General features: G+C 37.7%; 1 protein-coding gene across 1 annotated transcript in view; it reads left to right on the forward strand.

Moving 5' to 3' along the window:
- The window catches only part of LOC115218565 (mediator of RNA polymerase II transcription subunit 16-like), a 39,653-nt gene that overhangs the window by 2,318 nt on the left and 23,356 nt on the right, over window positions 1-13,979 (forward strand). The window contains exon 2 of the mRNA XM_029788455.2: window positions 7,893-8,070. Within this exon, the coding sequence (XP_029644315.1) occupies window positions 7,893-8,070 (178 nt within the window). The remainder of the gene's footprint in view (window positions 1-7,892; window positions 8,071-13,979) is intronic.

Below are 13,979 nucleotides of genomic sequence, written 5' to 3' on the forward strand. Positions count from 1 at the left end.
TACATATAGCAAGAAGAGGGATATGAAATCCAGGCATATACCATATTTCTCCAAGTAAAATGCCAGGGCTGGTTCTTTGCGATGATGTGTGTTTTGGTAATCTACCTTTAGCTTTCATCTGATGTTCCAGTTTATTTCTTGGTTACTTAGAGTGTAAAGTACAATATTGTGTGTATGTTTATGTTTTTGGCAAAACCCCATTACTCTTATAATAAATATATGTATGTATGTATGTAAAGAAAGATTATAACACATATGTACAAAATTAATATTAAATAAAATGGCTTGTAGTCCTGAAGAATACTGGTTACTGGTAAGAGTGGGAGAGGGCTAGTCAAGGGTCATCAGGGCCTTTATGAGTCACAGTATCTTGAGGTGTCTTCACAACTTCATTCCCTGTCTACTTAGTTCTCCGTCTCCTACAAATTCCATCCATTTCAAGCATTGGCATTTTCTACTGCTGTCATCCTCCATACACATCACCTGCCTGCACCAGCACAGTCTCCTCTCTTCCACACTCTATCTAATTCCTCATAGATCCAGTTCTTCTCTCAGCTCATTTCTTCATTGTCCCTGTGCATCAACATATTCATTGGTTCATGCTCACTTCACTTATTTCTTGATCTTTGCAGATCCCCTGCATTTAAGGTCCATGTTTTACTATCATTCAGCATCACACTTTTTACATGAGCATCATAGAATCTGTCCTTCATCCATTCATCATCATCATCGTTTAACATCCGCTTTCCATGCTAGCATGGGTTGGATGATTTGACTGAAGTCTGGCAAACCAGATGGCTGCACCAGACTCCAATCTGATCTGGCAAAGTTTCTACAACTGGATGCCCTTCCTAACGCCAACCACTCCAAGAGTGTAGCAGGTGCTTTTACGTGCCACCAGTACGAGGGCCAGTCAGGCAGTACTGGCAATGGCCATGCTCAAATGGTGCTTTTTATGTGCCACCTTCACAGGAGCCAGTCCAGCGGCACTGGCAATGACCTCGCTTGAATGTTTTTTCATGTGTCACCAGCACATTTGATAGTAAGGTGATGTAGGTAACGATCATGCTCAAATGGTGTTTTTAACGTGCCATCAGCATGGAGGCCAGCTTGTTGCTCAGGCCACGATCTCAATTGTATGGTACTCTTAGTGCTCCACTAGCACAGATGCCAGTCATCGAGTTTGATTTCGATTTCACTAGCCTCAACAAGTCTTCACAAGCAGAGTTTAGTATCCAATGAAGGGAAGGCACACATAAGTGAACTGGTTACACCCCTGGCATAGGCTACAAGGTTATGGTCTCACTTGCTCTTGCCGAGTCTTCTCAAGCAATTCTGAGACAGAAAACCTTCAATGCTGGTAGAGGTAGTTGTTCCCCAAACTTTCTCCACCCATATTTACTCTGGCTTCTATGCTTTCAGAACATCTACCTCCACTGCTGTTTGTGTCTCTTAAGTAATAAATACTATCAACTACATCTAGTGAACCTTCTGAGCATCTGAGAGAATTTTTTAAGATTATATTCTACTTTGCACCTGCCTCATACAAAGTCTGACTTCTTGCTTGTGACTAAATGCTGTACCCAGTGTAAACTAATGGTTGCCCAGTCATAATTTTATGGACTGTTAAGGCACAGGCTTGGCTCTGTGGCTGAAAAGCTTGCTTCTCAACCATATAGTTTTGGGTTCAGTCTTATAGTATGACCCCTTAACCCTTTAGCATTCAGATTACTCTGTCAAATGTAATGCTTTTTTTCCACATTGTTTTGAATTAACCGTGCATTATCTCATAGCTTTAAAATTTTGATGATGTGATTGCATATTTTTAGAATATCATTAAAAGGTAGGTGTGATAGGCTGCATCTGGTTGGTTAGAACATAAAGCAGGTAGCATATTTGGAATGGATATTACCGAATTAAATGCTAAAGGGTTAAGCACTTATATTCTACTATAGTTCTGGGCTGCCCGAGTCCTTGTAGTAAATGGAAAAGATCTAAAATGTGGTTCAGAAGCATGCTTTGCAACCACATTGGTTTAGGTTCAATCTCAGTGCATAGCACCTTGAGCAAGTGCCTACTTCCATAACCCAGCATCAACTACATGGAAACAATAAAGAAGCCCACATATATATGTGCGAGTGTCTCCTTGTTTTTATATCACGTGATGATTGTATCATATAAGTGGTTTCCTTCATTTCCAATCTACTGTGAAATCATGCCCCTCTTTAAAGAAATATTACCTAGCGTGGAAAGAGGTGAGGATTGGTAACAGGAGGAACATCTTGCTGTAGAGAATCTTCAACTAATTCCTTCTAACCCGTGCAAGCACAGAAAAGTGGGCATTAAAATGATGATTCACCTCATTATCATCATCATCGATTAACGTCCGTTTTCCATGCTAGCATGGGTTAGATGATTTGACTGAGGTCTGGTGAACCAGATGGCTGCACCAGACTCCAATCTTGATCTGGCAGAGTTTCTACAGCTGGATGCCCTTCCTAATGCCAACCACTCTGAGAGTGTAGTGGGTGCTTTTTACGTGCCACCGGCACGGGGGCCAGTATATATATATATTTATATGACGAGCTTCTATCAGTTTCTGTCTACCAAATTCACTCACAAGGCTTTTTATCATTCTGAGGTTAATCGCAGAGGACATTTGCCTAAGGTGCCAAGCAGTAGGACTGAACCCAGATCCATGCGGTTAGAAAGCAAACTTAACACACAGCCACACCTATACGCAAATGTGTTAAATATGACTTTACATGAATGTGTGTGTGTATGTCTGTCTTTATTGTTCGTTTACATCCTTTAACAGAGTGGCTTGGTAAAAAGGGACTGACAGATTAATCACCAGGCTTGAAATAAGTACTGGGGTCTATTTGTTAACTAAACTCTTCTAGGCTGTGCCCCAGCATGGCCACAGTCCAGTGACTGACACAAGTAAAAGAATAACCTATCTCAAATATTAAGACATTCATAAAAAATTTCTTTGAAGGGAATGACGCTTTTTTTTTCCCCCTGTAGTATTTAAAATAGCAGCGGTGAGCTGGCAGAAACATTAGCACGTCGGGCGAAATGCTTAGTGGTATTTCGTCTGCCGCTGCGTTCTGAGTTCAAATTCTGCCGAGGTTGACTTTGCCTTTCATCCTTTCGGGGTCGATTAAATAAGTACTAGTTACACACTGAGGTCAATATAATCGACTTAATCTGTTTGTCCGTCCTTGTTTGTCCTCTCTGTGTTTAGCCCCTTGTGGGTAGTAAAGAAATAGGTATTTTGTCTGCTGCTATGTTCTTAGTTCAAATTCCGCCATGGTTGACTTTGCTTTTCATCATTTCAGGGTCGATTAGATAAGTACCAGTTACGCACTGGAGCCGAGGTAATCGACTTAATCCTTTTGCCTGTCCCCTCTATGTTTAACCCCTTGTGGGCAATAAAGAAATACGACAGGCAGATTAACATAGTTGTTCTATAAAATGGTGAAAGTCCCTTATCAAATATCATCTGTGTTTCTTCTGTATCCCTGTAGGATTACAAAAGCAGAGTAGGTCCTTGAACTTTATTAGTTGGAAATCACAATCAAAATGTGAAAAACCCAATTGACTGTATTTTCTATTGGTTCCTTATTTAAACTGTGTTGCAGAAGTGATTGTATGGCTAAGAAGCTTACTTCCCAACCACTTGGTTCTGAATTTCATCTCTGTGTGGCATTGCAGACAAGTATCTTATACTCTAGCTCCAAGCAGACCAAAAACCTTGTAAGTGGATTTGATAGATGGAAACTGAAAGAATCCTGTCTTGTAAACAAGTGTCGTGGCTGTATGGTTAAGAAGCTTGCTTACCAACCACTTAGTTCTGGGTTTCATTTCTGTGTGGCATTGCGGACAAGTATCTTGTACTGTAGCTCCAGGCTGGCCAAAATAGCCTTGTTTGTAAGTAAATTTGGTAGATGGAAACTGAAAGAATCCTGTCTTGTAAGCAAGTGTCACTGTCATCATATCAGTGGTGTCATTTGTTTTCAATCTTCCATGTAAACGTATTCAGCCATGGAGAAATATAACCTTTGTCATATTTCTAAGGCGGCGAGCTGGCAGAATCGTTAGCATGCCGGGCGAAATGCTTAGTGGTATTTCGTCTGCTGTTGCGTTCTGAGTTCAAATTCTGCTGAGGTTGACTTTGCCTTTCATCCTTTCGGGGTCGATAAATTAAGTACCATTGGGGTCGATGTAATCGACTTAATCCCTTTGTCTGTCCTTGTTTGTCCCCTCTATGTTTAGCCCCTTTTGGGCAATAAAGAAATAAGAAATATGACCTTTGTTTGGAAACAAGTGAGAGTTGGCAAGAAGGGCATTTGGTCATAAAAAAAATCTACCTCAACAAATTCTATCCATCTCATCCAAGCATGGAAAAGTGGCTGCTAAAATGATAAGGCTGATGATTCTTATTGTCACTCAACTTGCTCCTTGACACCTTCACATAGTTGTAGTATTGTTGTTTTAGCTCATGGTGAGCATAGCAGGAGTTGAGCAGATATGTGACCAAAGATGTTCCAATGATAAACATCTTGTCTCTTTTATTCAGATATATCTAGGGCCTCTGTCAGTCAGTCAAGTTCGAGTATTCCTTTGTAGTTGTGTAGGCTGAGACAAGATTTTTTTGTAAAAAAAAAAGGCGTGGCTGTGTGGTTAGAAGTTTGCTTCCGGGTTCAGTCCCCTGACATGGCGCCTTCGGTAGTGTCTTCTACTATAGCCCCAGACAGACCAAAGCTTTGTGAGTAGATTTGGTTGACGTGTGTCTGTGTTTGTCCCCTGCCACTGCTTGACAACCAGTGTTGGTGTGCTTACATTCCTGTAACTTACTGGTTTGGCAAAAGAGACCGATGGAATAAGTACCAGGCTTTAAAAAATAAGTTTTGGGGTCAATTCATTCAACTAAAAATTCTTTATGGTGGTGTCCCAGCATGGCCACAGTCTAATGATTGGAACAGGTAAAAAAAAAAAATAAATAAATAAAACTAGCAGTTATCTATGCATGCAAGTTCCCCCCATTACACACCTTTGATGCTTATCCAGGTGAAAGGCCTTTACTAGTTTGGACTGATACAGTTTGAAACCAATGTTGTTACTATCAGAACACAAAAGTACCAAAACAGATTCCACTATGCATTGCACCTGACCCTGTATCAGTTCTCCCAATCCGCTATACCAGACCCATCGCATAGTTATTTTTTTTGTTCTTCCTGAAACTCTGTAAATCTGTGTCTCTCTTTTGATGAAAGGGTGTGTTTTAAGAGAGATTTGTCTGCTATTTGTAGTAGCTGAAGTTGCCACAGAGACACCTGTGTGTGTGTTTTGTTGTGGTGAAAAAATTACTTTTTCTCAGAGTATTTTGCACAAAAATTTTTAAAGAAATCTGGACATGTTTCTTACTTGTTAACCATTCAACTTCAAATTACAATTGTTAATTGTTGGAAGTCCAGTAGACTGAGATGTACTTATTGTGTTATCAGATAGAGTGGAAATTCAATACAAAGTTTTGAACTCATTATCTTATGGTTAGCAATCCATTACCTTAAATTTGAAGCCATTAAGTCTTTAAACATTATTTTACTGGGTTTTTAGTCTTTCGACTGTTGCCATGATGCGCTATCATCTTGAAAAATTTTATTGATCATACTGACTTCAGTATGTATTTCAATCTGGCATTTATTTTTTTAGATCTCTGCTTGATGAACTTTGAGATATAGTCGGGCACAATACTCGATTTAACAACAAATGTAAACACACACACACACTTGTTAGGTATGAGAATGACTGTGTGGTTGAGAAGTTTGCTTCCCAAGCACATAGTTCCACATCCAGTCCTTCTGCATGCTACCTTGGGCAAGTGTTTTCTACTATAGCCCTAGGCCAATTACTGACTTGTGACTGAATTTGGTAGACAGAAACTGCAGCATTGTTCATCAGAAAATGACCAAAAAACATGTTTATAAAGAAGAGTTATTTGCTTCATACTCTTTATGTGCCAATTCTGTCCATAAAAAAAGAAACAAATAATACAATGTGGCTGTAGGTCATAACACACTGGCAACGCTGGGGTGCATTACTAGTTTGTGTGTGTGTGTGTGTATGTTTGTTTCTTTCTCTCTCTCGACATTGCATGTTAGTTGTAAATGAGTGTCACTGTCATACAAGCAGTGTCATTCATTTCTAATACTCTGTGCAAGCATGTCTGGCCTTATTTAGAAACAGATATGGTTTGGTGAGTGACAGGGCATCCAGCCATAGAAAATCTGCCTCAGTAAAGTCCATCCAACTCATTCAAGCATGGGAAAGTGGAGATTAAAATGATGATGATATGATGGGCTTCTTTCAGTAGTTTTATCTACCAAATCCTTTAACAAGACTTTATTTGGTCAGCCCATGGCTATGGTAGAAAGTACTTGCCCATAGTACTACGCAGTGGAATTAACTAGAAGCAACATAGTTAGAAAGCTGACATCTTAACCGTTCAAACATGCCATTGCTTATGTATCTTATGCAAACTTTTGGAACATGTTTGCTAAATTTTTGCAAAATTGTTTTGATAATGTCACATTTTTTTGTTGTGATTTTTCTTTCCTCAAATCCCCATTGAGTCAGTGATGTAAATTTATATTTAAATCTCAAAGTGAAAAGATTTATCAAATTTTGAGTTATTTTGAGATTTTGTTAGTAAACATTAAACTACTTGAAATTTAACTTTGTTAGACTGTCTTAAAGTGTCAGAAAAACACACTGTGAATGTTTGTTTCAAACTTTATCAATGGATAGGACCATTTAAAAATACAAACAAAAATAAAAAGTAATCATATTTGTTGATTTTTGGGAGATTATTTTTCATTAAAACAAGGTTAAATTTATGTGTGAGAAAAAACCTCTTCTTTTGCAGTCTCTACAAATGTTTTTAAAAAATAGTTAACATCTACTTTAAATACAAGAGGTATTTAATGCAATGGATTAAATATTTAATCCATTAAATTGATTAATATTACTTCCCCTAATCACTGTATAATTATTTCTAATTAGCCTTTTAATCTTTTCCATACTAACTTTCTTGAAATTGCCCCTGGTTTTATGGATATAAATTTCTTGTTTTATAAAGTGATATAAATTAAAACCTTTCTTCAAATTTTCATTTTGTTTTATGTCCCAAACCCAGCTTAATGAGTATGAAGTTGTTTTATTTAATTTTTCATCATTTTTAGAATTAATTGAAAGAAATTTGGTGTATTTCAGAAGAAACATGATTAATAAAACTGTTAATACTCACTGCTTTAAACATATCAATACTAACTTGACTATTGATTTTGATGCCGATGACAACCCTGGATTATTTATTCTTTAGAAATTTCTATTATTCCAATATGACCAATGTATGATTTTCTAAATTTACTGAGTTGTTCTTCCATCACTACTGCAGCAACTACAGTAAATTCTGTTTTACTGATGAGGTTTAATAAAACTGAAACCTGTTTGGAGTTGTCTCCCATGTGCACTGAAAGAACGAAGCATTTTTTTATTTGCCTCACTGCATAAGTTTTTTTAGGTGTCCTTTCAGTACTCTTGACATGAAATATGTAGCCATCTACATTCAGGTTCAATCCCACTGTTTGGCACTTAGGGCAAGTCTTTTCTACTATATTACTATTGCCTTGGAAATTTGGTAATACCTGGTCAGTTGTAAACAGACTAAACAGCACTTCATTTACTGTTGTGTGTAGACTATACAGTATCCAGTAGTCAGTTATATCTAGATGGTATGGTCTATAGATGTCAGTAGCAGATACCCTAATTGGGGTACACCATTAAAAAAAAGATCTTGTCTATTTATTTATTTTTACCTTTTTCAGAGATGAATGTGAACCAGTCAGTGCTACACAAGTTCAAGTATTAGATTTAGACAAACCATGGATGGTATATAAAGTTGCAACATTCCCCAGTCAGGTTGTCAATTTGGTTTGGGACCGAAATGGAACCCATCTGCTGATTGCCACTAGCGAAGGACAGTTGGACATTTGGCAAATAAAGGTAAGTGGACAACTGCACAAATATTCTCATTTCAGTCATTAGACTAGGGCCATCCTGGGGCACTGCCTTGAAACGTTTTTAGTCAAACAAATTGACCTCAGTGCTTATAGTGTTGGTCTCTTTTGCCAAACTGGTAAGTGATGGGGATGTAAACATACCAACACTGGTTGTCCTAGTATATCTGTGTATCTTTGTTTGTTCTCCATCCACTACTTGACCATTGATTTTGGTGTGTTTATGTCCCTGTAACTTAACAGTTCAGCAAAAGAGACTGCTAAAATAAGTATCAGGCCTAAAAAAAGGGTAAAGTACTGCAATCAATTCATTTCGCTAAAAAATTCTTCAAGGCCATACCCCAGCACGGCCGCAGTCTTAGAACTGAAACAAGTAAAAAAAAAACAAAAAAACAGCATCATTGCTGAAAGTATTTTTCACATAACAAGCATACAGGCATTGTTTTATTGGCAAATGATGGTATGATATAAATCCAAACTTTAAATAATCTTGCAAATACTCTCTTTTTTTTAACTTGTTTCAGTCATGTGACTGTGGCCATGCTGGAGCACTGCCTTTAGTCGAGCAAATCGACCCCAGGACTTATTCTTTGTAAGCCTAGTACTTATTCTATCGGTCTCTCCTTTGCTGAACCGCTAAGTTACAGGGATGTAAACACACCAGCACCGGTTGTCAAGCAATGTTGGGGGGACAAACACAGACACACAAACATATACACACTCATATATATACATATATACGACGGACTTCTTTCAGTTTCCGTCTACCAAATCCACTCACAAGGCTATAGTAGGAGACACCTGCCCAAGGTGCTACACAGTGGGACTGAACCCGGAACCATGTAGTTGGTAAGCAAGCTACTTACCACACAGCCACTCCTACGCCTATACTGTTAGCACTTCTTACTATTGAGGGTTGCCATTATTGCTGCTAAATTTAAAAAACTCAAAACTACATTTAAAATTGTCAGACAATTGAAACCATTCTATTATAGATAAGCAATAATGCACATTAGTATTGGACCACTATTATAATGTCTTCATGAAAAGTGTCCATTTGTCCTTAATTGGCTCACCTCGCTGAGTAGCTGCTTGGGATTACAGGTTTGCTAGGTGTGTGCTATTGGCCTGCTAAGGCATTTTGAATTTCCAAGTATTTCTGAAGGACTTTTTTAACCCTTTTTTCATATGATCGTCTTCATTTAATGTCTGCTTTGCATGCTGGCATGGATTTAGCTACATACATCCCTGCAGGGGTCAGTATTAACCACTTTGTGGCGAGCTGGCAGAAACGTGAGCACGCTGGGCGAAGTGCTTAACGGTATTTCATCTGCCATTACGTTCTGAGTTCAAATTCTGCCGAGGTCGACTTTGCCTTTCATCCTTTTGGGGGTCAATAAATTAAGTACCAGTTACGCACTGAGATCAATGTTATTGACTTAATAATTTGTCTGTCCTTGTTTGTCCCCTCTGTGTTTAGCCCCTTGTGGGCAATAAAGAATTAAGTATTGACCACTTTGCCAATCCCTATGGTAGAGCTTTACCCCATGGTTTGAGCTTTACAAGCAAGAGTCATAGTGCAAAAGTTATCCAGTAACTATTGTCCAGTCTATAGACCTACCAAATGTTATTTCTTTGTAGAGAATTACTGTTTATACTTGGATGTGTTCTACATCCTTTACCTGTTTGTACCTGTTAGAAAATTTACCTGATTGTCTTGTCATTGACTTCCAACTGCGGGTTATTAGTGTTGCTATACCCAAGCAAAGTTATTATGTATGTATGCATGCATAAATTATTAATTTAGACAGGTGAAGGAATAGAAGAAATCTCTGGAGATATGCTGTGACTGCAAAGACCTGACAAATAATGAGAGTTCATGGCTGTTTCCTGCACCAGTTTCGCATAGCCCTAGCCCATCCAAATTACCTTGCATTGCAGAATGACCTGCTGTGCTTACCTTGGATCGTAGGGTGACCTGCAGTGCTTGAGGAGACCTATTGAGTCAAGTACATCAACATTAAAATAAATATCAAATGGAAATTGTAGTTGTGATACCTGTGCAGGTGGCACATAAAAAGCACCATCCGAACGTGGCCGATGCTAGCACTGCCTTGACTGGCTTCTGTGCCGGTGGCATGTAAAAAGCACCAACCGATCGTGGCCACTGCCAGCCTCCCCTGGCACCTGTGCCGGTGGCACGTAAAAGGGACCCACTACACTCATGGAGTAGTTAGCGTTAGGAAGGGCATCCAGCTGTAGAAACACTGCCAGATCAGACTGGAGCCTGGTGCAGCCTCCTGGCTTCCCAGACCCCGGTCGAACCATCCAACCCATGCTAGCATGGAAAACGGACGTTAAACGATGATGCTGATGATGAAGTTGGCAATGCACAGAGAATATATTAGAAGTAATTAGAATTTAAATTATATTTTAAAATATAGGAATACACTATGTCAATTTCGCATTAGATTTTCAAAAGTGTTTAGTATATGGAGCTGTGTCGCAAGTTATGTCTTTTATAACCTTTTGTTATAAAAGTATGTTTGTTTTTAAAGTAGTAATATGTGTGTGTGTATGAGAGAGAGAGATAGACAGACAGATAGAAAGCAGCAACATCATCATTTAAAGACTATCTTCCATACTGACATAAGTTTGATGGTTTGACAGGATCTGAGTTACCAGGTTACAGATACCCATGTCACATGGATTACATTGGATATCAACAAACTAAACTTCAACTGCAAGGGGCATTTCTGACTTCATTGTAAAGAAAGCCGATATTCTTACAGTGACTGATGTTGCAGAAATGCAGCAATAAAACCTGTGAAAGATGATGTCCCCTCTGTCAGGATAATGTCATTTTTATTAAGAGTAAAATACTTTATCCTTGAACTAAATACAAATGGCATAAATATAAACATCTCTTCTATTAAGTCAAGTGTCTACTTAAATGCCTCTGTTTGAATTTCAATAATTGCTGTAGTATCTGCCACACCTCAAACTAGCCACTGTAGTAGTAGTCCACACCATGTTCTCTCATATTATTTTCTGGGTACAACTTGACTTCTCCCCATCCTCAGATCTTGTGTTTTTGCGGTTTCCTGTGAACCTTCACCTCTGAAGTCAAAACTTTGTTTATTGCCATGCCACTTATATTACGTTATTGCAGGTCATCTCTGTTGACCTCAGTTATTGCATAATAAATCGACTCCTTTTAATTAGCTTCATATTTACATATCATAGGTGCAGGCATGGCTGTGTTTTGGTTAAGAAGATCGCTTTGTGACTGCATGGTTCTGGGTTCAGTTTCACTGTGGCACCTTGAGCAAGTGTTTTTTTTTTTGTTTTTTTTCAGTATTGCTCTAGGTCAACGTATGCCTTGTGTGTAAACTTGATTGATGGAATCTGTATGAGACTCTGTGTGTGAGGCACAAACTTGTGTATATTTTACTTGTTTCGGTCCTTGGACTGTGGCCGAGCCAGGGTACCATCTTCAAGAATTTAGTCAGACAAATCGACCCCAGTGCTTTTTTTTTTAAAGTCTAGTACTTATTTGATTGTGGAGGCATATGGCCTAGTGGTTAGAGCAACAGACTCGTGGTTGAGAGATCTCGGGTTCGAATCTCAGACCGAGTGATGTGCATGTTACCTAAGCTCCACGCAGCTCCGGCAGAAGGTAATGGCGAACTTCTGCTACTCTTTCGCCACAACTTTCTCTCACTCATTCCTCCTACATCTTGCAGCTCACCTGTGATGAACCAGCATCCCGTCCAGGTGGGGAACCTATACGCCAAGGAAACCGAGAAACCGGCCCTATGAGCCAGGAATGGCTCAAGAAGGAACAAACAACAACTTATTTGATTAGTCCCTTTTGCTGAACTGCTAAGTGACTGGGATGTAAACAAGCCAACAACAGTTATCAAGTGGTGGTGATAGACAAACACAAAGATGAATATACACATGTATATGTGTGTATATGTATATATATATATATATATATATATATACACACATACACATACATATGGCTATGTGGTTAGGAAACATGCTTCTCAAGCACATGGTTTGAGTTGGGTCCCACTGCGTAGCAAGTGTCTTCTGTTACAGCCTTGGGTTCACCAAAGCCTTGTGATTAGCTTGGGTAAGCAAAAGTTCCCATCATATGCATATGTGTGTGTGAAAGTTCTTGTGCCTCATACAACAACAGATAGGAGGGAAAACATGTATGTAGACAGGCTTCTTTTAGTTTCCATCTACCAAATCCACTGATAAGTCTTTGGTTGATGGGAGACTACAGTAGAAGATACTTGCCCAAGATGCCTGCGCAGTTGTACTGAACCTGGAGCCAATTATAAATAGGCGTTATTAGACACCTACATTCACCAATCTACTGTAGTAACTTTTCAAACCTCTATTTCACACCATCTTCCTTATCTTTTTAAACATAGACTTCATTGTTAGATAGTTTTTTTTCAATGAGATTTCAATGACATTTAGCTGCAAACATATTGACTTTTGTTTTCTCCTTATCTCTTATCAGTTTCTGATCTGTGTTTCCCATAACTTTACACATATCTTGCACCAAAATTTTAACCTAACACTGCTGCCACACCACATCACCACTGCCATTCTCTGCCAGGGCCTAACCAGTTATAATTTCTCTTTTAATACAATAACAACAACAACATTCTGTAGCAATATTGAATACTGTGAAATAACCATACATAGTGGTGTTGTTTTGATTTGGTCTTGTTAGGATGGAAACATTGAACCAAATACCTACACGAATGGAGAAGTAAAGCTTATCTGTGGCTTTTTATATCAATAATAGGACACACAGACACACACGTTTGCATGTGGATATATATAACATGTATGTGTTTGCATGTGTGTGTAGATGTGTGTATGTATACATTTATATATGTATGTATATATTTATGTGTGTGTAGATGTGTGTGTATATATATATGTGTAGATGTATATGTATATATATATATTGTGTGTGTGTGTAGATGCATATGTATATATATATATGTGTGTGTGTGTGTAGATGCATATGTGTATATATATGTGTGTGTGTGTGTAGATGTATATATGTATGTATATGTACATATATATGTGTAGATATATATATAACAATAACAATACAATAACAACAACAACATTCTGTAGCAATATTGAATACTGTGAAATAACCATACATAGTGGTGTTGTTTTGATTTGGTCTTGTTTGGATGGAAACATTGAACCAAATACCTACACGAATGGAGAAGTAAAGCTTATCTGTGGCTTTTTATATCAATAATAGGACACACAGACACACACGTTTGCATGTGGATATATATAACATGTATGTGTTTGCATGTGTGTGTAGATGTGTGTATGTATACATTTATATATGTATGTATATATTTATGTGTGTGTAGATGTGTGTGTATATATATATGTGTAGATGTATATGTATATATATATATATATGTGTGTGTGTGTAGATGCATATGTATATATATATATGTGTGTGTGTGTGTAGATGCATATGTGTATATATATGTGTGTGTGTGTGTAGATGTATATATGTATGTATATGTACATATATATGTGTAGATATATATATGTAGATGTATATTTGTGTACATATATATGTAGATGTATATATCTGTATGTAGATGTATATGTATATATATATAATGTGTAGATGTATATATATATGTGTAGATGTATATATGTAGATGTATATATATATATATATATATGTAGATGTGTATATATAAATATGTGTGTGTGTATATATATGTATATATAAATGTAGATGTATATGTGTATATGTATGTCTATTTATGTGTAGATGTATATGTGTATTTGTATGTCTATTTATGTGTAGATGTATATATG

Source organism: Octopus sinensis, linkage group LG13, assembly GCF_006345805.1.
Source record: "Octopus sinensis linkage group LG13, ASM634580v1, whole genome shotgun sequence".
Lineage (NCBI taxonomy): Eukaryota > Metazoa > Mollusca > Cephalopoda > Octopoda > Octopodidae > Octopus > Octopus sinensis.